Source organism: Cygnus olor, chromosome 16 (genome assembly GCF_009769625.2).
Source record: "Cygnus olor isolate bCygOlo1 chromosome 16, bCygOlo1.pri.v2, whole genome shotgun sequence".
In the NCBI taxonomy this organism is placed as follows: domain Eukaryota; kingdom Metazoa; phylum Chordata; class Aves; order Anseriformes; family Anatidae; genus Cygnus; species Cygnus olor.
The window spans coordinates 15,558,360-15,579,756 of NC_049184.1; the positions used below are offsets into that span (position 1 = coordinate 15,558,360).

General features: G+C 53.1%; 2 protein-coding genes across 2 annotated transcripts; both read left to right on the forward strand.

Annotated features, from left to right (window-relative positions):
- Window positions 1-1,558: 1,558 nt before the first annotated feature.
- Window positions 1,559-9,754, forward strand: BPIFB6 (BPI fold containing family B member 6). The gene is made up of 15 exons (XM_040576369.1): window positions 1,559-1,664; window positions 2,266-2,365; window positions 2,974-3,078; window positions 3,195-3,341; window positions 3,874-3,937; window positions 4,329-4,389; window positions 4,710-4,801; window positions 5,361-5,537; window positions 6,484-6,537; window positions 6,851-7,021; window positions 7,227-7,294; window positions 7,647-7,692; window positions 8,471-8,534; window positions 9,200-9,276; window positions 9,368-9,754. The coding sequence occupies exons 1-15, from the start codon at window positions 1,559-1,561 to the stop codon at window positions 9,404-9,406; spliced, it is 1,371 nt and encodes a 456-aa protein (XP_040432303.1). The 3' UTR covers window positions 9,407-9,754.
- Window positions 9,755-10,546: 792 nt separating this feature from the next.
- Window positions 10,547-20,151, forward strand: LOC121079191 (BPI fold-containing family B member 4-like). The gene is made up of 14 exons (XM_040576089.1): window positions 10,547-14,954; window positions 15,294-15,398; window positions 15,508-15,648; window positions 16,002-16,065; window positions 16,438-16,498; window positions 16,877-16,968; window positions 17,557-17,739; window positions 17,831-17,884; window positions 18,004-18,174; window positions 18,540-18,607; window positions 18,894-18,936; window positions 19,366-19,429; window positions 19,545-19,621; window positions 19,787-20,151. Exons 1-14 carry the CDS (start codon window positions 14,254-14,256, stop codon window positions 19,823-19,825), a joined length of 1,863 nt encoding a protein of 620 aa, XP_040432023.1. The 5' UTR covers window positions 10,547-14,253; the 3' UTR covers window positions 19,826-20,151.
- Window positions 20,152-21,397: the final 1,246 nt, after the last annotated feature.

A 21,397-nucleotide genomic window follows, 5' to 3' on the forward strand; every position in this document is an offset into this window, starting at 1 on the left:
TTCCAGACATCGGGAAGGAGGTGGGCAGAAGGAAAAGTCTGCAAGAAAGAAGACTTCTGTGTTATAGAGCAGTGGCTGGAACTGGCCTCCAGTTAAGCCTTGTTCCATCACAGGTAATTCCAGCAGCTCTTTCGAAGCAGTACTTGAGATTTATCTGTGGCATGTTATCAGCATTTACAGCAGTACAAGAATGGAGACGAGCTGTTGGGACAAGAGGGCACCGTGCCACTCGGATGTGGACTTTCTCCTCCTGAAGAGCTGCTCTGGACCTCATGGTCCCCAGGGAAGCTTAATTAGATGTCAACTTACAGCACAGTGACTGATCAAGTTACCAGCACAAAGGCGTCTTTCTGGCATGATGGGTTCTTAAACAGGAGCTATCTATAAATCTTATACTGCTGTTAGATAAGACGTAAATCTCCCTGTCTGTGCTTAGCAGAGCCACCAAGTATATCACAGGGGGAGATAATGACAGATTAAGCCCTATGACACATTTTATACAGAAATGAAGAGAAGGAATAAATTTCTTGGTGCTGCAGGATCCCACCAGGGTGGGCCCTGGGTGAGCCGTCCCTGCGGGGCTGGTGCTGGCAGGGACAGGTGAGCGTACAGGGATGGCTCTGGCTCTGGCCAGGATATGTGTGGATGGCCCGCAGAAGAGCTGATGCAGTTGGTGCACGGTCTGGAGGATGTGCAGCCTCCCTACGGCATGCCAGGGACAGCTCAGGTTGCTGTTCCTCGCCTCGCTCAGACCTGCTGAGATCAGCACCAATGTTACTGGGATTGCCACAACCTCCCCTGGATTCTCCCCCAGCTAATCCCAGGTCCTCCCTTGGCACTTGCACAAGCTCTGGGGAGCATGAGCAACTCATCCTGAGTGACAATCACACTGCGCATGTGTCTCCAAGAGCGGAATTTACCATTCCATGGCTCAACTTTCCTCCTGCCCCCACTTCTGTCTGTACCATGTTATTAAACAGATCAGTTTTACTCTTTCAGACGTGATCTGCAAAGCTCCCGTAGGCTCTTCCTGGGTGTTGAGCAAGAAAGCTGGCCTCAGGCATGCTGGGAACATCCACCTGATACCTGCAGCTCAAGGACTTACCTGGACTTTTACATTTATTAGTGAGATTATTTGTATTGGAAGGTGTCAGAAACACTGAGAGATTAGTTTTACATCACAGTAATTATCCAGCTCTTTAATCCGTTTTTTTCCTCTTTCTCAGCCAGGACTCTGTATATATAGGCCATTTCCTGCCTCTCTCCAGAGGATCAGCGCAGAGCGTGGACAACCTACAGGAGCACTCTGCTGGAGGAGGTCCTGGTGGGGCAACCACCGCACTCTTCCTCACAGAGGTCTCTGTCCCAGGGACATGCTGCAGCGCCTGTCCCCTCGGGCTGGAGTGAGCCCTGCTCAATCCCTTCCAGGGGAGTGCACCATTTAGCCCTTGCCATGCTGTTGGGAACCATCTCCAGCTAATTGTCTCTTTCTGTCCATAAGCCAGTGCATCATTTAGCCATCTCTGGAGCTTTGTGGGCAACGGTACCAGGCCTGAAGATGCCAAGGATCTGGTGCATTTTGCTCCTTGGTGGCTGGCTGGCAGCGTCACAAAGCGCCAGTGGACCGGGGGCCGTCCTCAGGATGGATATTGGGACAATCGACCGTGGTAAGCACTCAGCCACGTGGGCATGTCTGTCTGTCCGTCCGTGCAGCCAGGGCAGCTGCCAGCCTGTGCCGTGGGCATGAGGACAGCAGTGCCACCAGCTGCCCCAGAGCTCTCCGCAGGGCTTGGAGCCCACTGCTCCTGGCCGTGCCCCTTGGGCCCAGCATGGGAAGGGCACAGCTGGGTCCTGGAGCCACTGCACCATGCCTGAGCCAAGTGTTTGTGCCCAGATTTTGTCCTGTTGCCTCCCTTCGTCTGCAACAGGAGCTGCTTCCTTGTGGTTGTCACTATGCGTGTGGGAAGCTGCATCGCCCGGTCTGTGATGGCCTGGTGTGGGCACCTGGGTGTCTTGGTGTCACGTCTAAAAGTGAAGTGCTCGCACAGTGTGTGACTGTGAGCCTGAACGGAGGCTGCAGAGACTGCCAGCACTCTGAATTTCCAGCACGCGGAGCACCCCGGTTGTGGCCTTGCTTATTGCAGCAGGGACATGTCACCAGCGATGTTTTACAGGGCGGGACGGGGGCCGACTTCCCTCACCTCTGGCACTGTCTCCTCCCTGGAGGTTCTGTGCTGAGCCCCTTGTCTTGTGCAAATATTCCAGCGGTCTCCACTGCGCTGAATGAGAGCAATGTTCTTCAGAAACTGGTGGAGGAAGCAGCAAAAAAAAAGCCGAACATGAAACCCATCAAAGGCATCTCCAGGTGAGTGATAATCAGCAGCATTTCACCAGGAGTCTGAATCTGGAAATCACAAAGTAAAAACAGAAGGTTTGGAAGTTTCAGCCTGGAGGCAGAAACAAATCACTCCTCACTAACAAGTGTGGTATTAAGGCTGGTGATTTTCTGCATGGTTGTGTCTGCAAAGACACAGAGAAACTATAACTTAAAGGCAATAAAGCGCGTCCTGCTTCCGAGCTGGCTGGGCACGGCTGCTGTGGCCTTGTGGCACTGAGGGGTTACTCTCAAGCCTGTGGGTGCTGGCTTTAGGGAATAATATCCTGAGGAAACCCAGAATCACTGGGGAATCAGATCTGGCCCTGTCTGGCAAGTTGGCTCTGGGTGAAAACATCGTTTTGAATGCCCAAACATTTTGCTTGACTTTTTCAAAATTAAACTGCAATATTTTTGTTATGAAGAAACATCTTCCTGAACTTAAAAGTGGATTTAAATGTTAATAAAAAAAGTTTGAACAAGAAGCAGAGGACTAAAGGTGGTGACAACAACACCAATATGAAGTGGTTTGACTTACAGGTCCGGCCATCTGCTCTGGCAGATCTTTCCCAGCGCCTTTCAACTCTGTTTTCCCCCAGGCTGAAAGTGATAGACCTCCGTCCCCCGGTGATATCGCTGACACTCTCACCAGGCGTGGGGCTGTTCATGGCCGTGCTGGTCCAGATGACCATCACTGGGAGAAGGTGGGTGAGGAAGGACGCCCGTGGGGCAGCCGCTGCGGGACTTTGCCAGGCAGCCCTGCGCTGCCAGCCATTTCGGGAGGTTTTATCCTGTGCTAACCGTGATTCGTTCTGTGCAGCTTTGTAGGAGGAAACATGGAAATCAAGGTGGCAGCAAACCTGACCGCCAGCGCGCGGCTGGCGCAGGACACCCAGAGCTGCCCGTGGTTCAGCACCGAGAGCTGCCACATCGCCCTGCTCAGCGCCAAAACCAACCTGCCCAGCAGGTGAGCACTGGGTGTGCTGGGGCCCTGCCGGGGCAGCAGTGGCCACGGGCAGATACTGTCAGTACCCCAGGAGCAGGCAGCAGTGCTGCTCGGTGAGGATTTTCAGTCTCTTGGCATGGGCTTGTACAGAACGCAAGCACTTCTCAATACAAGCGTTCATTCATCGAAGGTCCTATTTTTTCCCACTTAGAAAACCAAAATGTTTTATGGACAAATTCAGGCTGGCTCTATCTGTGTTATTCCACACAGTGCTCATTTCTGGCCTAAGTCCTCATTTAAGTGCTGTATTCCTCAGATAACTGAGCTTCTGTTAGGCATGGAAGCTTTCAGCTTTGTTTAAAGCTGGAAGGTGGAATGCATGAGAAAAGATTTGTAAAAAGGGAAAATACCTTTTATTGGACATGAGCCGTATTTTGGCCTAATCCATGCCAGACGTTTCTTTAGCACTTGACTCTTTACGTTTTGGTCTGTAGTAAGTAGTTACCGCTCTGTGCCTCGCGGCTGCGTTGTCTGACATGTTCTCTCTGCCCAGCATGCTGCCCCAAGTCATGAGCAAGTTTCTGGACAGCACCCTTCAGAAAGTGCTGCCCAGCCTGGTAAGTGCTGCCTCGTCTGCCCTGTGCTTCCCGAGCATCTCCCCCTTGTCCTCCTGCTCCTCCTCTCCACCGCTCAGTGACAGGTTTCCCAGTTGTGCTGTACGAAAGAGCTGCAGGTAAAAGTGAGCGCTTTGAGCTGTGGCTGCTGGCAGCCCGGAGCTCCCCTTCCCAGCACCAAGGTGGGCGATGCAGTTAAAAGTCAGATTTACTCTGAAATAACCTAATTAAATTAGGGACAGAGAAAACAGAGGCAAGTCCTCGTCTGAGTGCTTACGAGTGGAGGGTCCCAGTGGGTCAGGGTGGGAATTGCGCTGGCCTGGCTGCCACGAAGCTGTGCTCCCACGGGAGCAGCCGTGCAAGGTGTTCTCACAGCTTTCTTCTTGCCATCCAGCTGTGTCCGGCCGTGGACGCGGTGCTCAACCTCGTGAATGCAAAATTCACCACCATGACTTGTAAGTTGTGCTCTCTCCAGCCACCCACGCCTCCATCCCGTACCCACCCGCACACCTAGCCCTCATCCTTCCCATCCTCTCGCAAGGGGAAGGCAGAACTGTGACCAGGGGTAGACAGCCCACTGCACCCGGCTGCCTCCCGGTGGGGGCCACACCAGTGCCCACCCCTAGACGGGCCTGGCGGTGCCTGGCACCGCAGGCACTTGTGGGGAGAGAAGGGCTCAGCGCTGCCACAGGTGGCACTGGTGATGTGGCTGCTGTTCGTGAGCCGTAGCGCAGGGTGGGCGCCTCTACCTGAGCCTACCCCTTCTTCCCTGCAGCTGCGATCCCTCTTGGCACTGCTGGCACCCTCCGATACGCGTTGCTGGACCCACCTGTGACAAGCGAAAATTTCATACAGCTGGATTTGAGGGTGAGTGCCGCTGCCAGAGCTGGGGCTTGGAGGGGCAACGTTCCTGACACCCATTTGCTTGGAGGTGTTGTCCTTCGTAATGTCTTTAAACTAAAAGAGGGGAGATTTAAATTAGAGATTTGGAGGAAATTCTTCACTCTGAGGGTGGTGAGGCATTGGAACAGCCTGCCCAGAGAAGCTGTGGATGCCCCATCCCTGGAGGTGTTCAAGGCCATGTTGGACGAGGCCCTGGGCAACCTGATCTGGTGGGTGGCACATCCCTGCCCATGGCAGGAGGTTGGAACTGGGTGAGCTTTAAGGTCCCTTCCGACCCAAGCCGTTCTACGATTTTATGATACTCAGCCTTTGGCAGCAGAGGCTTTGGAAGGGGTGCAGGCACGTGCTGTTTGCGTCATATCACCCAGCCACCTCCTTGGCTCATCATTTTCTGCGGGTTTTATTGCTGTTTCATTGCTGAGGCTACAGGGAGATGCATCCAGTACCCTGGATGTGGTCCAAATGCAGATCCTGGAAATGGACTTGCACTCTCTGACATGGCTCCTTCTATGGGTCCTTTCAGACCATCCTCCACGAAACAGAGGGAGAGGAGGTCGACCTTCCAGCAGACCAGCTGTCTCTTACTTCTCTGCCACCAAAGAGGGAGGCTGCTACCCAGCTCATCCTGTCTGCAGGCTTCTTGAGTGCTGAGCTCTTTGTTATGCAGGCGTCCTTCAGCCTGAACATCAGCAATAACATGGTGGGTAGTTTGGGACAGAGATTTTCTTCAAGAGACCCCTGAAGAAACCTGTGCCTCTGTTCAAGGCAGATCCATGCTCTTTTCATCACTCTCTGGCACTGGTTGGTGGCTGCAGCCAAACATATTTGGGGATCATGAAAGGAATTATCAGTAGTTTGTTCTGTCTGTGTCTTATGGAGTCCCTGGTTCATAGGGATTTATGGACCTCCTTCATGCATGGCCTCAAGGTGCTCCTGCAGGTCCAGCAACAGCATCCGAGATCCTGCTAGGCTCAGGCAATGACAAGATCATGATACCAAATGTTAACACCCTTACAGGGCAGCACATTGACATTGCAAAATCTTCTGACTGTTCCCAAATCTCTTGGGAGAACTTGCTCAAGTTCAGGAGATCTGAACAGGAGCCAGCTTAGGAAAGTGAAAGTTTACTTTCTGGTCTCTTTCCTAGCCTCACTTATTTTGCCCCAAAGTAATTTTCCAGTGCTTCATGTTAGTTTGCAGACTGCAGTTTCAGATCCTGCCTGCAGGATCTGAACGTATGCAGCAGACTTGCAGTGCATTTTTTTTGAGGACAGTCGTGTGTAACACCCAAAGCCTGTCATCCGGTGGCCTGCCCCATATGTGGCTGCTGCAGCTGAGCACCTGCCCGCAGGACCACTGGCCATGGAGCCGCTGGCTGCAGTGGCAGCGCCCCGTCCCCTGCCTGGCGCCTGCAGCATAGCAGAGGGGACGGTGCTGCAGGGGGGCAGAGGAGCGCAGTGCCTCCAGTAGCCCCGAGGGCTCAGAGGGCCCTGGCCACCAGCCAGGGTGAGCCTGAAACACCGCAGGGCTGTGGCAGCCTCCAGCCACCGAGCTCTGCAGCTTCTCTCTGCCCCTCTTCGCTTCCCGGTGTTGAACTCCCCCCAGCTGAGTGTTTTCAGTACCTGCCTCTGGCGCTTCCTCAACAGATTCTTGGGCTTCCCCCGCTGGTGACCACGACGCTTGGAGCCCTCATCCCAGAGGTGGGTGGACTTTGCTTGATTCTAATGGTTTTCGGGTCATCTCAGGCTATTAACAGCAGTGGATAACGCTGTTCTCCATCCACCCACTGTGGCCATTCACAAGGACTCACTGGGAACCTATTCCTCAAGACCAAACTGGTTCTTTTTTCATTTTATTAGCAAAACTTTTATTAATAAGACTAATAAGACCTGCTTGCCTGGCTACCATTGACTTTGGTGACAGCTACTGATGCTCAGCAGCCATCAGGATGATCCCCAGAGCGGTGAACTGGAAAGGAAAGGGGATGTCACCCTTTGGTTTGTCTCTCCCCAGCTTTCCATGGTGCTGCCTCCATCACAGCCGCTGGTGATTGAAATGAGAGAAGCAAATCCACCACTAGTGACAATAACCCCGGACAAAAGCATTGTGCACCTCTTCAGCACTGCCGAGTTTCGGGTTTCCAGCCCAGACTATGATCTTGGATCCCTCTTTGTCCTGGATGTGGTGAGCTGAAGCCTTTTGCAGTCAGTGCTGGCTGGATGTGGTCGCCCCTGCCCTGAGCCAGCAGACTGCAGCGGGAGGCGTGGGACAGTGGGCAGGGGCTGCGGGGCAGTGCCTGGCCCTGGGTCAGGGCCTGGAGCAGCCGCTGGGGACCTGCTTGGTTGCACACGTGTCCCGCTGGGGACCCGCGCCCCTCTTCTCCCTGCAGCACTCCGACCTGAGAGCGCAGTTTGCTGTTGTGGAAGAGAGGCTGCAGCTCTCCCTTGCTCTGGACAGGTAACACCTTCTGGGCTCTCTTCCCAGTGCCACCACGAGCAGAGGGACAGTCCTGGGCTGCTGGAGAGCCCGCACGTACCACACCTTGCCAGTGCATTTCCATCTCTCTGCATGAGTTTTTTGTAGTTTATACTAACAGCTATTTAAAAAGAAAGAAAAAGGTTCAGCATGACATAATGCAGCTGAACTGAAACCTACCTGGGGTCTTTACTCTGAAGAGTTGAAGTTCAGGCTGGAGAAGAGGCTCCAGCCAAACAGCTCGGGGGGCTGGCGAGCTGGGTGCTGGGCAGGATTGCTGTGGGTGGCGGGGGGGGCTGCAGGCTGTGACCCCCAGCAATTCCTCTCCCTGCAGCTTGTCCCAGGTGGCCTTGGCGTCCTCCTCCATCGGCATGTTTGACGTGAGTTCTGCGGCGGGTGTGGGGCAAGGACAGCACTGAGATCTCCTCCATGGGGCTCAGTGCTGGCGGGCTTGTGTAGGAATTCACTCCTTGGAGCCTGGTCCCGTTCCTTTCCTTATCACTAACAGACTCATTAAAACACTAAAGAAAGCCAAACTGAATGCCAAGGATCAAAATTTAAAGGAAGATGTTGTAAATGACAAATTAACTTCCCAAACTGCTTGCCCACAAACATGAATGCTCTGGCGGGGGTCCCTGTTCATAATGCACTCTGTGAATTCCTGGGAGGGTTTGGGCCATCAATAACTGCCCACTGCTGGTACCGGTGGGACTGGACACATGGTCTGCCCTCATGCCACGTGTGCTCAATGTTCAAGTCTCCAAATTGCGCTCCAGTCCTGACACAGCAGCAGAGCCATGCGGGAGGGTGAGAGCCTGAGGACCTGTGGGCAAGGTTTGTCCATCTGTCCACCTGTCTGTCTGTCCGCAGGGCTGGGCAGCCTTTAGGCGGTGAGGAGGCGCCTGCAGCAGCTGTGGCGCTGCCCAGCCTGGGTGCCCGTGCTGCTGCTGGTGCAGGGGAAGGCTCTCATTTCTGGCATCTTTCACTGAAATTCAGAATTTTTCAAATGTTCCCATTTGTCTTGGGGTAGCGGAGGGACCTGTGCAATTTTCCTGTGATTTGGGGCCACGCTGGATGAATTAATGGAAGTGAGCCTGACAGGCATGGCTGCTGGCATGCAGAAAGATGGGCTATGTACATCACCCCTCTGTGTTTCAGGAGCTGCCGCTGAAAGGAGTTCTCGCAGACATTATTCATGTGGCCTACGTGCCATCCATCAACAGTAAGCACGGCTATGGCTTCATCTGAGGATTCGCTTTCTGCACAGGGAAAATAGCTCTCATTTCTTTTCCTATAGCCTGTTGTTATCTTTTTTTTTTTTTTTGGAAATGGCATTGACTGGCTGACCTTGCGTACTTTTCCTGCCCTCAATGGCAGTGAGTAACGGTGCCCAGGAAAATTGCTAGCCTGCCTTTGTGCAGCCACAGGGCATGCAGCTGGAGCTGGGAAGGGCAGCGCCTCCGGGCCGGGGGCTCGGCACGGCCCCTCCTGTGCAGACGGGAGAGCTGGGAAACACAGGCAGCTCTGGCAGGGGCTGCAGGCTTCCTCTCTGACACCTCCTTGAGTGTTGCTGCTGTTCTGAAAATCAAAGCCACTTGTCAGGCAAAACTGGGAATAGTTCTCATAACTGTTCTGAAGTCTCCAAAAACTGACTTGTCCCTCTTTGCCATGCAAAGGCGTCATTAAAATGCCCACCCTAGAACACCAGTTTATCTGCTTCTGGAAAGCATGCCGAAGGACGAGATTTTATTCACACTAATGTACACAAGCCGGGGTGCCAGCCCTGCCTACTTTCCTTCTGAGTGCTCCCCAAACCTCCTGCAGAGCCCACAGTGGGTGCAGGGGTGGTGGGGCTGGGACCCCCTGACGCCTCCCCGCTGATTGCAGGGGCGCTGCGAGGAGGGGTCCCGCTGCCCCCACTGCTGGGCACCCCATACTGGCAGGTGGAGGTCGGCCGGCTGCAGGTAAGCACGGGTGCCAGGGATCCCTGGTCACCCTCAGCCAGCAGGGTGGCTCTGAATCCTGCCCACATGATTTTTCTTTTTAAATCTGCAGAATGGGCTCGTGCTGGATGTGCCTGTCGCGGTGATCTGACGCACGGGGAGGGACGGCTGCACCCGGCTGCTGCTGCGCGACTGAGCCGGAGCGGGTGGCAGAGGGAACGGCGAGGGTGGTGGCTTTCCTGGGGTGCTTCTTCCTCTTTGCTTGACTTCTCAACATTTTCCCTCCTGAGCTAAAATTAAAAGACCTGATCACTTAGTGACGGGACTCTGGCCTGCTGTGCATTTAGTGGAGCCAGCCGGGCATGTCTTTGCTGAGGTCGCATTTCTGAAAAGGGCTGGCCCCTGAATTGATCACGTCTGCAACAAAAACGGCACAGGCATCGGGGTGGTGGGGGGCTGCGACACCCACATCTCCCCTGGGAGGGGGGGCAAGAAGGGTTCCCAGGGGTGTATACCCCTGTTGTGAGAGGAGGGGTTCGTGTCTGCAGCCGCGTGCATGGGGTTGCGCATTTTGGAACTAGTTAGGGAAGCACGTTTAGATATCTCGCAGTGTTTTTTAATATTTCAGAAGTGCCTCGTACCATGGTTTATTGGCTGTATTGCAGATATTGATCCCAAGCATATAGTTCACTGATTGCTGGATAATTACGTGTCATTAGTACGTCAATAAACAGCTTTGATCCTCATTTCATTGAACCAACATGAATCGAACATTTTTTCCTGGTGACAGGTAGCTGGTGTAGAATTAAGGTTATCTTTGAAAAGATCATTGTGTTTTTAAGAAATTGTCCTCAAGAAAATCTCACTGTGAGGCAGGCTATGAAAACCCCATTTGTTTTCTTGTGTGTGCTGCCAGACACAGCAGGCATTTGTTCTGTACTGCTTGTAAGGAATTGTCTTTGTGAGAGGCTCTAAGCAATGAGGAGAGCAGTCATAAAGCCAGCTCCCTGTGAGGACTGGTGTTTATGATGCCTTCCCCCCTCATTGCCATGCAAACACTGCCAATGCCAAGCATTTTTAAAAAAGATTTTCCTCATTGTTCTTGCTTTAACTAATAAAAAATTGAACAGTTTGGGTTGGAGCTCCTCTAAGAAGAAGAAATAAGAATCACAATATCTGTATGCAGCCCTCCTAGGAGAAACAAAAGCTGGAAATCTCAGGTGGCACCTATTAAATTTTTCATGAAACACTTAACCATACTGCCAAGCCATGCTATCACATAGCTGGCATTTAATGCCCCGGGACAGCTGCTCGAGGTGCAGCCTTTGGACATGTGCGGAGGCCAGCACCACGTGCCGGGGCTGCAGGGACCCTGGCCCCAGTCCCCTGACAGGGCCTTATCTGGTCGCTGCTGTCAGGATGGGGAAGCAGAACAAAGTGGACTCCTTCCTGAAGCAGAGCTATCCGTTTTGTGCTGCTGCCGTGGCCAGAGAGGCAAAGGTGAAACGGGGGGCCCCCACCTCTTGCCCCGGCAGCCAGGGGTGCCCCACGTGTGAGGCCCTGCACCCCCAGCTCCAATTGTCACCCCCAGAGCAGATGCAGTCCCAATAGCCAATTCACTAATAATCAACCATTATTTCGTATGTGTTCAAGCAATGTCTATCCCCTCTTGTTAATGCCAAGATCTCCAATGCTTCTTGCTGCTGTGTCCCTGCTACTGCCTGACCTTACATCTCAATTCCTCGGTGATACAACTGTCAAAGACGTAGTTGTTCACATTGCTCCCATTCTCCTCCTTTTGAACAAGTCTGTTCTGATGCAGTCTGCGTGTCTTCACAGGTTGATTTGGCTTTGGGTTCTTTGGGCTTTCAAAGTTGCTTTAGTGAGAGCTGGACCTTGAGATGTGATTCTCTTTATGGGAATCTGCTTTGGTTTATCTGAAATATTTGGTTGTCAGAGACCTCTGCATTCAGTGACAGCGGGTGAGAAGCCAAGTTACAGTCATGCCTAAAAGGTCACTGCTCAGGAGCTATTCTCTGTAGCGCCAAAATGCCCCGTTACTGTGTGCTGACCATCATCAGGTCTTTCTTTATGGTCAGTCAGGTTTCGTATAGTGATTGATTGCCCAAAGTATAAAGTGGTTCAGGAGGGATGATAACATAATACCATCTTGTTAACACCCTCTTCCATCTTATCAAATGCCACGATCTAGCAGTGACAGCAAGGCTTTGTGCTCCAGGGGCGCCTGACTGATCAGGTTGCGGGAGAGTGACAACTCTGTAAGTACTTTGGCACCTTTGTCATCCCTTCCTTGGCCTTTAGCTAAGATATTTTTTAAAGCTGGAATTAATGTGTGACAAAAGCTGGCTAATCTCCTGGAAATACTTATTTCCAAGTTTGCAGAAAGTATTAACTCTGAGCAAGCATTTTTCTGGACTATTATTCCTCCGAGCTGGGGAGCAGCCCATCTACCCCTGCCATTAATCATTATGACAGCAGAGTGAATAGTTCACAGCTGCCCCCTTGGCTGGCCATCGTCTCCTCTCCTCCACTAGGGACAGGTTGCGTGGTGCATGCCCGCATGGGGGGCTGCGCTGGGGCTGCAGCCCCAGAGGACGGTTTTCCTTTTCCTGCCCCAAAGGCAGCCGCCCTGGTGCAGGTCAAGGCAGCAGCTCCACGCACCTGTGCGGTGCTGGGACCAGGACCGAGGGCAGAAGGAGAGAGAGCCGGTGACTGTGGATGCACATGATGCATTGGCTCACCAGAATTTTTTCTCCTTTCCTACTGCCTGCAGCAGTAAATTAATTGGCAGTAAATGAGGCGTGATGAGGTGGGATGCAATTTTTCAGGATGATTTCAAAAACCTGGCCAGAAATCTGAGGGCATGCAGGCCTAGATGGAGGGTGAAGACCCAGGGCAGTTGCATGGCTGTTTCTCTCCTGCAGTACATTTGTTGCCTGGGATGGTGTAGCCACGGAGACCACCTCTTTTGGTATGCCCACCCTGGATCAACAGTTCCTCCAGGACTCAAAATAATCCCGAGCCCACCAGCTCCAGCTTGGGAGCTCCCTGGCTTTGCAGTCAATGGCATCACCCTCTGAGCAGTTTCTTCTGTGGCAGCACGTCCCACCTCCTATCCTCCTCAGTAACGCAGCACTGAGAACTGCACAAGTACTTGGTGGTGGGGGTGGCCGGTATTTTGACACATTTTTCAGTCAAGGCTTTAATTTCATTTAGGAAAAAAGATAGTATTTTATGAGGGCACAACTCTTCAGCCATGTCTACATCTTGATGCAGGGCTCATGGGACAGAGACCAAACCCCAAACCATAACGTATGAACCGAGGCAGCAGTGTGTGCACATCCATGAGGACTGGCACCTGGGGCTGGGCTGACGTCTGCCACTACACCTATTAGTCATTGCTCAATAACTTACCCAACTCCTAATATCCATAAGGAAATATTTGCAGTAGAAGTCACCAGAACCCATATATTGTTTGTTTTGCTCCCCACTAATTATTCTGGACATCCTCCGTGACATCGTTTGCCTCATTCCTGGTGAAAAGATCTGTATATAAGGATGCGTGCTGTGGGGCATCTTCAGAAGGCAGGGACATTGGACGGAAAGATCCTTACACTGAAGAGATCGGTCAGGTAAGAGCAATATTATTCCTCAAAAAGCATGTTCTTAGCTTCTGCTTCTGCAAATCTGAGTGCCTCCCAAAGGCAAAGCCTTGATGTCAGCTTGTGACTATTGTTTTTTTTTAACAAAAACCGTTATTCTTGCCTGCTGCCTGACTGAATTATGCTCTAACAAGCAAAATGTGAGGCAGCCTTCACTGCGAGTTTCTGAGGAACAGCCGTGCACGTTCATTGTATTGGCAGTCCTTGAAGAAGAAAGGGTATTTTGTGATTTTCATAAACAATTACCAGATTAATTACTTATGGTATAATTCTAGTCTCCGAGATAGCTTTTTTACCTAAGGTGAATTACACCTTTCACATTTGTTTTGATCCGTTTTGATGTGCTATTTACATTTAAATAGATTTGGGGCAATGAAGTTCATTATGGTTCTGTAAAAATGCTACTTCAAGTTGTAGATCCCCCAAAATATTTCAGTGACACTGATACTTTTAAAATGATTTTCTTCTTCGTGTGATTCTTGGAAAAGGCGCTTTTATGCAGAGGCAAGCCTCAGATACATGATGTTTGTGATAGATCCTGACACTCAGACAAGAAATGCTTTCCTCACCAGACGTGCTGGTGCATTTGTCCTGTGTGCTGCTGCTGCTTTTCTTTCCATGACCTTCCCAGTCAGTAACAACGTGCTGACCAGTGCTGGGGGCTTCAGGCAGGACCATCTGAGCAGCCTCCTTCTCTTCACTTGGCTGCTGTGACGGTCTTTGGAGCAGCTGCTGCTGGAGCTGTGGTTGCTCCCGCAGGAAAGTGCTGTCAGGACCATTCTGTACCAGTGGTGTGGTGGAGAGGAGGGAGAGGTGCCTGCAGCTTCCTCTCTGATTTTGTCTTCCCTGTGAGACTCTCCTTTCCTCCTTCCTCCTCCTTCCTCCAGCCACTGCCTTGTGCTCACTGTTCCAGCATTGCACTGATGGCAATTGCTTTCCGCAGTTATCAGAATCAAAGATGTTCAAGTTCTGTGTGGTTTTCCTCCTCTGTGGCCTGCTGACCCCTTCGCAAGGACTGGCTGGAAGTGCCTCGGTGTCTGCCAGGGTGGATAAAGATGTGCTAGAAAGCGGTAAGTGTTTGGAAGAGGCAGGATTTTTCTTTGTTTTGAGACCACTTCTGCTCTTTCTGTCTCTTGACCACATTCAGAAAACCAAAAGCTGGTCCAGCAGTAGTGACTGATGCTCATAATTTGCATTTATAAAGCATTTTGCAGATGGCACGTCAGATACTTCCCAGTGACTGGAGCATCACCCTGGTGTACAAAGAGGGGAAAAGAGGCACAGGGATGGGAAGGAACAGCCAGGCTGACATAGCATGTTTGTGTGCTGGGTCAGCATGGCTCACAGTGACCTCTCAACTGTTTCTTCAGTCATTGCAGGGTCACTAGCCAACGGCAACCTTCTCGAGGGGCTCCTGGGTGGTCTCCTTGGTGGCGGTGGCCTTGGCGGTCTGCTTGGAGGTGATGGACTTGTTGGTGGTCTCCTTGGTGACAGTGGCCTTGTTGGCGGTCTCCTTGGTGACAACGGCCTTGTTGGTGGTCTCCTTGGTGATGATGGACTTGTTGGAGGTCTCCTTGGTGAAGACGGGCTTGGCAGTCTCCTTGGTGATGATGGACTTGTTGGAGGTCTCCTTGGTGAAGACGGACTTGTTGGCGGTCTCCTTGATGGTGATGGACTTGTTGGCGGTCTCTTTGGTGGCAAAGGACCTGTTGGTGGTCTCCTTGGTGGTGATGGACTTGTTGGCAGTCTCCTTGGTGGCAATGGTGGTCTTGCAGGTGGTCTCCTTGGCGGCAAAGGGCGCATTGGTGGTCTCCTTGGCGATGATCCTCTTGCTGGTAGTCTCCTTGGTGGTGATGGAGCAGTTGGCGGTCTCGTTGGCGACAATGGTATTGCAGGTGGTCTCCTTGGTGGCAGTGGTCTCCTCGGTGGACGTGGTCAGCACGGCCAAGGCACACTTCCTGAAGGAGGGCTCCTTGGCAAGAATGGTCTGCTGGGCACCATCAAAGGGCTCACAGGGTGAGTGAGAGTGGGAGACGTGTGTCCCCCGAGCAACCCTCCGTGCGTGGTCTGGGCAATGCTGGGGAGAGAAGCTTGTGGTGCGGGCACGCCATCCCTTCCTTCCCGTCCTTGGGGCAGGTTTCGTAAGTGAGGGTTCAGCCGTTGGGAGTTTGTGTGTGCCCCTACCACAAGGGTGCCTCGTGCCCGCTGCAGGCTGGCCCTGGCTGGAGGGGAGCCCTGCTGGCGCAGGGTGCAGAGGACCCCAAGACCATGGCTCAGCGACTGGCCACAGCACTGGGGGCCAAGGGGATCCCAGCAAAGTGCTACTTACTGACTTCCCTTGTTTTGACTCTCCAGGCTGAAAATTGTGAACATCACTCTCCCCAAAATAACTCTGCGCTTCCTGCCAGGCATCGGGCTCCAGCTGAATATCCACACCCAGCTGCTGGTAGATGGCAATGGGTAAGCGGCATCTGTTGGGGGCACAGCTTGAGGCAGGGGTTCACCATCTCTTTGGAAAGCAGATGGATAGAAAACCCTCTGAGACGTGTGTCCTCCTTGGGCTGTGCAGCGCAGTGGGTGGACTGCTCCAGCTCCAGGTGGAAGCGAACATCACAGCAAGAGTCCGCCTGGTCCAGGACAACTCGGGGGCTCTCAAGCTGGTCATCGAAGACTGCAAGACTCTTCTTGGAGGTGTCAACATCCGTGTTGGGTAGGTCCGCATGTGAGCAAAGTGCTCGTCACTGCTGCAGCTGTGAGAAACCCTTGCACTATTGACCATCAAAGAGTGTATGACACACCAGAGGCTGAAATACCTCGTTCTCTGCCTCAGAGAGGAATTGATGAAGTCTTTTTTCCAAAGTTTTAGCTTAGAAAGCATACTGCAAGATTGCGCCACAGTTCTGGCAGCGGGCCTGGTTCAGGGGGGCTTGCTTTTGGTGACATTCTGGCACTGACGTACAGCCCTGGACAGAGCGAGGCCTCATGTTTCTCTTGTGTGAAGTACATTTATTTTCCAGCTGCTCATTTACCTCACATTTTGTTTCCCATTTGCCTGTTACCCAGACCCAAAGTGCCACTTGTGGAGAGAACTGTAAAGAGCGTCCTCGGCAGCGTCCTGCCCAGGCTGGTAAGTGTGCAAGCGGCAGCAGCACGCTGCGGGCGGCCGGGTGCCGTGATGGGGCTGTTTGCACAGCTGCAGCCTCACCGTGGGCACCTGCCCGGCCCCGCCACCATGGCCAAGGCTCTGTGGGCAAGTGCATTTCTGAGAAACGTGCTCATGTAACGGGCACCCCGCCTGCACGAGTGGAGGGTCTTGCCCTGGCCGTGAAGCCCAACCCGGTGCAGCAGGCGTGCGGCGATGCTGAGCCCTGCACCGGGGCCCCTCGGCAGTGGCCCAGCGCAGGCAGGGAGGGAGCTAACGAGCTTTTAGCCCTAGTGGGGCTGTGCACAGCAGCGCTGCTGGGTGTCCCGAGGCCCTGACCTCTCTCTGCCTCCCCAGCTGTGCCCTGTCGTCAACACCGTGCTGGGCGTCATGAACTCGCTGCTCGGCTCCGTGACTTGTAAGTGCTGCGGTCCCTTCCTCCTGTCCGTATACCCCCCCTCGGGTCTGCCCTGCTCTTAGGGTTTGTTTTCTTTACGTTGGGTACATACAAATATTTTAACAACTTTTTGAAAACACAACTCTCCATTCAAGCACAACATTCAATTTCCCTTGCCCCAGAGCAGCAGCAGGCAATGTTTCCTGCAGAAAGCCACTTCAGTACCCATAGCTTTTGGAAACAACAGTTTTGCTGCAGAACAGTGCTTGCCAGCCCCTTGTCCGGCTGGGAATGCTGTGAGCAGGGGCCACTCGCAGTTCGGATATCTTTTGGGGCCATGGTATTTGGGAGCAGTTCCTCTCCTTGCAGTTTATAATCTCTCCTCCCTGCGTCTCGCAGCTGTGCTTCCACTCGGGGCCCTGGGAGATCTCCAGTATACTCTGTCCTCCCTTCCCATCATCGGCGACAAGTCCATCCAGCTGGATCTAAACGTGAGTGCTGCCAAATGCCTTTGAATCGGTAGGTTTGGGTGGTTCATCTAAATGGGGTGGCTGCTTATGCAAGAGTGCCTGTTTTCAGCTGTCTCAGCACATTCACTGAGCAGTGCTGCTGCGTGGGGCCCAGCCAGGTCTGTGCCTGTGCCGCTGCCGGGTCTCTGCCTTATTCTCTACTTGCTAACCCTGGAGGACAGCATGAGTCAGACTGGCTTGACACTGGCTAATTAAGCATAATTACAACACTCACATAGTTGTTAATCAGAAAAGCCCAACATTAGCATTTCATACAAGAGCAGTAGGTCACCATTTACAAAAAGGTTTCATTTGTAAGTGGTTTATAAAAGTTTGGTGTATAATTAATGGGGATTATAATCATGCCAAAAATATTGGCAACGTGTCTTACTCATCAGGGGATGTCACAGTGCTTTAAGTGGAGAGCTCTAGCAAAGGCTTCCGTTGCCTATGCCAGAGCAGTTGAAAGCAGCTCTATAGTTAATAAAACATAAATTGATTGCACAGGCGGGCAGGGAGCCTGGCAGCCCCACTGATGCCAGCCTCCTGCCCCTGCTCTGTCCCCTGCAGCTCCTCCTCAGGGATGCGGCAGGCAACGTGGTGGAGCCTGTGCGCGGGCAGTCGTCCCCTGTCACCCTGCTGCCAGCCACCAGCCACGGGGTGCAGGTGGGGCTCTCGAAGGACGTGCTGGGCGCCGTGCTGGGGCTGGCCCAGAAGCAGGGAGCCTTCAACCTGGACATCACCAGCTCAGCGGTGGGTCGCGGCTCACGGGGTGCGGCTGAGCCCAGCAGTGGCTTCTGCAGAACCCTTCTGGCTGCTGACCCCACGGGCGCTGTTCCCACAGGTGCCTGATAGCATCTCGCTGTCCACCTCGGCCCTCCTCTCAGCCTTCCCTCAGGTCAGCCACCTTGTGCTGTGTAATGCAGGTGATAAAAGAGATGCCTTGCGTGCATTTGGTTCTAACCCCCCCCAGCCACGCCAAGGCTGATGGCTCTGATGGCTCCACTCCCTGCACAGCTCTCTGCCATGGTCCCCGGGTCGCTGCCGCTGGCGCTGCGTGTGCGGCTGGCCGACGTGCCAGAGGTGGCCCTGCGGGACGGGAGAGCCACTGCCACCCTCCGAGCCACCATAGACGTCGTGACACGCCGCCCAGGCTTCCCCGTGCAGACCCTCTTCAGCCTGGACTCGGTGAGCACAAGGCAGGGGGCAGCAAGGTGAGGTGCTCCCTGCGGCAGCAACTGTGCCTTTGGATGCCCCGCGTCCTAAAAATGGCTTTTTAATGTGCTCGTAACCACAGGCAGGTGAAACATTTGATGAACGATTCAAAAAGTAATTAAATAAATTAAAAAATAAAATAAATTCAAAAAGATGGGAATTCCAAATCCCAAGGGGAGAGATCCATGACACCATCTGTCAAAAAAAAATGCTATTTCTAGACACAGACAGGCGTTTTTTCATTGTCTGGGTTATTTACAAATATTCCATATTTTATTTCTAGTCTCGGGAAGCTATGATGGGAAGTAACTTCATTTCTTCTGTTGTTGCAATTCCAGGATGTCAGTCTGAACATCACCCCCTCCGTCTCCAGCGGCAAGCTGCGCGCCTCCCTGGCCATCGACAGGTAGAGCCCAGCTCGGCGGGAGATGTGCCACGGGCTGGGGCGGGATGGCTCTGGTAGTGGCTAATGGGAAGCACAAGGGAAGTGTGGGAGAAATGTGAAGCTTCTGGGGCTTCAGGGCATCCCCCGGCACCAACCTCAGATGAAGAGCATACCTGAGGTAACGGGAGAGTTTTTGTATCTTTGTGTGGGCAGGACAAATTCTGGAGCAAAAAGGGTCTTGGCACTGCTCAGAAAGAGTGATGAGGGCTGCTCTTGATGCACTCTTCCTTGTTTTTATCTTTTGTAGAGTCAAACTGAGACTGGCATCCTCACAAATTGGCCCTATCAATGTAAGTGCATGGTGCTTGTGATTGTCATGCTGCAGCAAGTGATTTGATGACCAGGAATTATTTGTAGGGCAGGGACACCAACATTTGTAGGGAAGGGATACCAGTTCTTCAGGCATCACATTCCTTCTCCTGGCAGAGGACCCCATGTGTTCTGTAGCATTGTCTCCTCGCTGTGTGTGCTCATTCCCTGTGCTGGCAGCGCACTGGGCGTGCTGGAGAAGGGGGAAGGAAAAGGCAAGAAGTTGCTCAAAGGGCACAGCACCCCGCGGCTGGAGGGGCCTCGCCGCAGGAAGCCTCCTGGCATCCGCGTGTCACAGCCCCAGACATCCTGAACTCACAGAGCTTATCTCATAAGGCTGCCGGTGCTCAGCCTTCACCCCCAAACCACCATTTACCTTGGGTACTGACTCGTGCCTCCTCTCACTGCAGGTCTCCCGGCTTGAAGGATGGGTGACGGATGTCCTCGCGGCTGCATACGTGCCTGCCATTAACAGTACGGCGGGGGCCGAGCCCTCCCCTTCCACACCCAGCCTGAATCCCAGCCCCCTCCCCTGCTGGCTGCTTCTGGGGCTTTGCCCGCAGCGAGCTGCTCTCTCTTGGTCTTGCAGGTGCTGTGAGTGCGGGGATCCCTCTGCCCAACATCCTCAACACCAGCTTCGAGAACAGCCAGGTGGACATCGCTGATGTAAGGCTCTTTTCCCAGCATTGCTTTCCTGGGGGGTGCAGGATGAGTGGCCCCTTCCCAAGGAGCTGCTGCTCCCTTTTAGGGGCTCACCCAGCAGGATATGGGGAAGAGCTGGAGAAAACCCAGCTGACAAATCTGAATCGTTTTTGTGCTTTTTCCTGGCAGAACACCTTTGTGATCAGCCAGAAGTCTAGAGTGCTCTAAAACCAGCTTATCTCAGCAAAACCTTGCCCCTGCTCTTGGGATGAGGCAGACAATTCCCCGTGAGCCTGGAGAGCCCTGGTCGTCCCTAATTGCTTTGTCTTTATTTTGTCTTGAGTATTGTCATGTGTTATTGCCGTGGCCCGAGAGGGAGGGATGTTTCTGGTCCATCCGTCCTGCTATAGCCCACATGGGGGTATGGAGAAGGTGCTCGGCTGATGGATGTTAGGGGGCATTTTCTGTGGCCAATTCTAACATCCTAAGTCTGGAACCAGAGCTCTTGTTTAGGCATAAATGTTGCTCTCAAATTCCTCTTTCAATAAAATCCTTCACTGCCTCAATACTTCTCTCTCTGAATGTTCTTTGGATGTGGATTTCCAGCTGCCAGGATCCATTTGTCTCTGCAGTGCCCCTACACCATATGGCCCATGGAAAGGCCACGCAATTCAAAGAGGAGGCCGTACCCATAGTCAATAATCCGATAAGCTGGTACCTAACAGAAAGCACTTGTGAAGCTCCGGCCGTGGCACCAGCTGTGAAGTCATGTACTTCACCCAGAGCTGGAAAACCATGTGTGGCTGCACAGAGCTGCCCACCGTGTCCTCCTGACTGCCACCACCAGGAGCCAGCTGCGTCCCCAGGGCTTTTGGCCCCCGCCCCAGCCCCAGCCCCAGCCCCAGCCCCAGCCACACACAGATCTCCCTCCCCGCACCCCAGCACCCTGGGGCTGCATTGCAGAGGCAGCTCCAAGCCAGCGCAGCCTCCCTGGAGCACAGTGTGGGGACCGTCAGCAAGGCATGGGAATGGGGCTGAGCCTTCTGCTCGATAACTGAGCCACAGGGGGGGAGCAGAAAGGCCAGGAGAGAGCATCCACTGCTGGACTTGCGAGGTAGAGTGCTGATGTGCCCCACGGTGCCTCTTGTATTAGGGTCTGCACAGAGTCAGGTACAGACACACTGAGCTTATGCCTTCCTACTGCCTTGTTTAGGGATGTATTTTCCCCTTGTTGTGTAAGATGCACCGGATAGTTTTTTCTGGGATCTTAGCAATATATTTTATCTCACAAAGGTATTAACTGTTCAAGACACCGGGACAAAAGCACCCTTATGATCTGTGGGCTGACACCCGATCTGCATTTCTCACCCTAAAGGGGCTTTCCTGTGGCTGCAGGAACACAGTCTGCTGGGAAGGGGCTGGCAGCTGCGGAGGCTGATAGGATAATCCTCGGGAGCTGCTTCTCAGGTTGAACACTAAAGGAGCTAAAATGTCTCCCAGGGCTTTTCTGGAGTGCTCAATGGAAAGCTGGGCGGGACCTGAAAAATCACCTGCAGGTGTGTTTGTGGATACCAGTACAGCAGTTTGTGTTAATGCCTGGATGCAGGTGGTGGCTGGGATTTGCGTGGACACCTGGAGAATAAGCTGATTTTCCAGCACGTCTCCTTTGGGGTCAGCAGCAGCTTCGTGTGCTCCACCTCACCGAGGCTTGGGGATTTTCTCCTTTCCTCCGAGCTCTTGGGTAACAGCACTGCTGATAAGGGGGTATCCAGTGTCCTATTACTCAATACTCCGTCCTGT

Bases quoted from the DNA above. Each gene is read 5' to 3' on its own strand.
- LOC121079191 (XM_040576089.1), top strand. From the start codon at position 14,254: ATGTTTGTGTGCTGGGTCAGCATGGCTCACAGTGACCTCTCAACTGTT. The intron at 18,175-18,539 runs GTGAGCACAAGG...TTGCAATTCCAG, and splicing joins CCCTCTTCAGCCTGGACTCG to GATGTCAGTCTGAACATCAC. The intron at 19,622-19,786 runs GTAAGGCTCTTT...TTTTCCTGGCAG, and splicing joins GCCAGGTGGACATCGCTGAT to AACACCTTTGTGATCAGCCA.
- BPIFB6 (XM_040576369.1), top strand. From the start codon at position 1,559: ATGCCAAGGATCTGGTGCATTTTGCTCCTTGGTGGCTGGCTGGCAGCG. The intron at 6,538-6,850 runs GTGGGTGGACTT...GTCTCTCCCCAG, and splicing joins TTGGAGCCCTCATCCCAGAG to CTTTCCATGGTGCTGCCTCC. The intron at 9,277-9,367 runs GTAAGCACGGGT...TTAAATCTGCAG, and splicing joins TGGAGGTCGGCCGGCTGCAG to AATGGGCTCGTGCTGGATGT.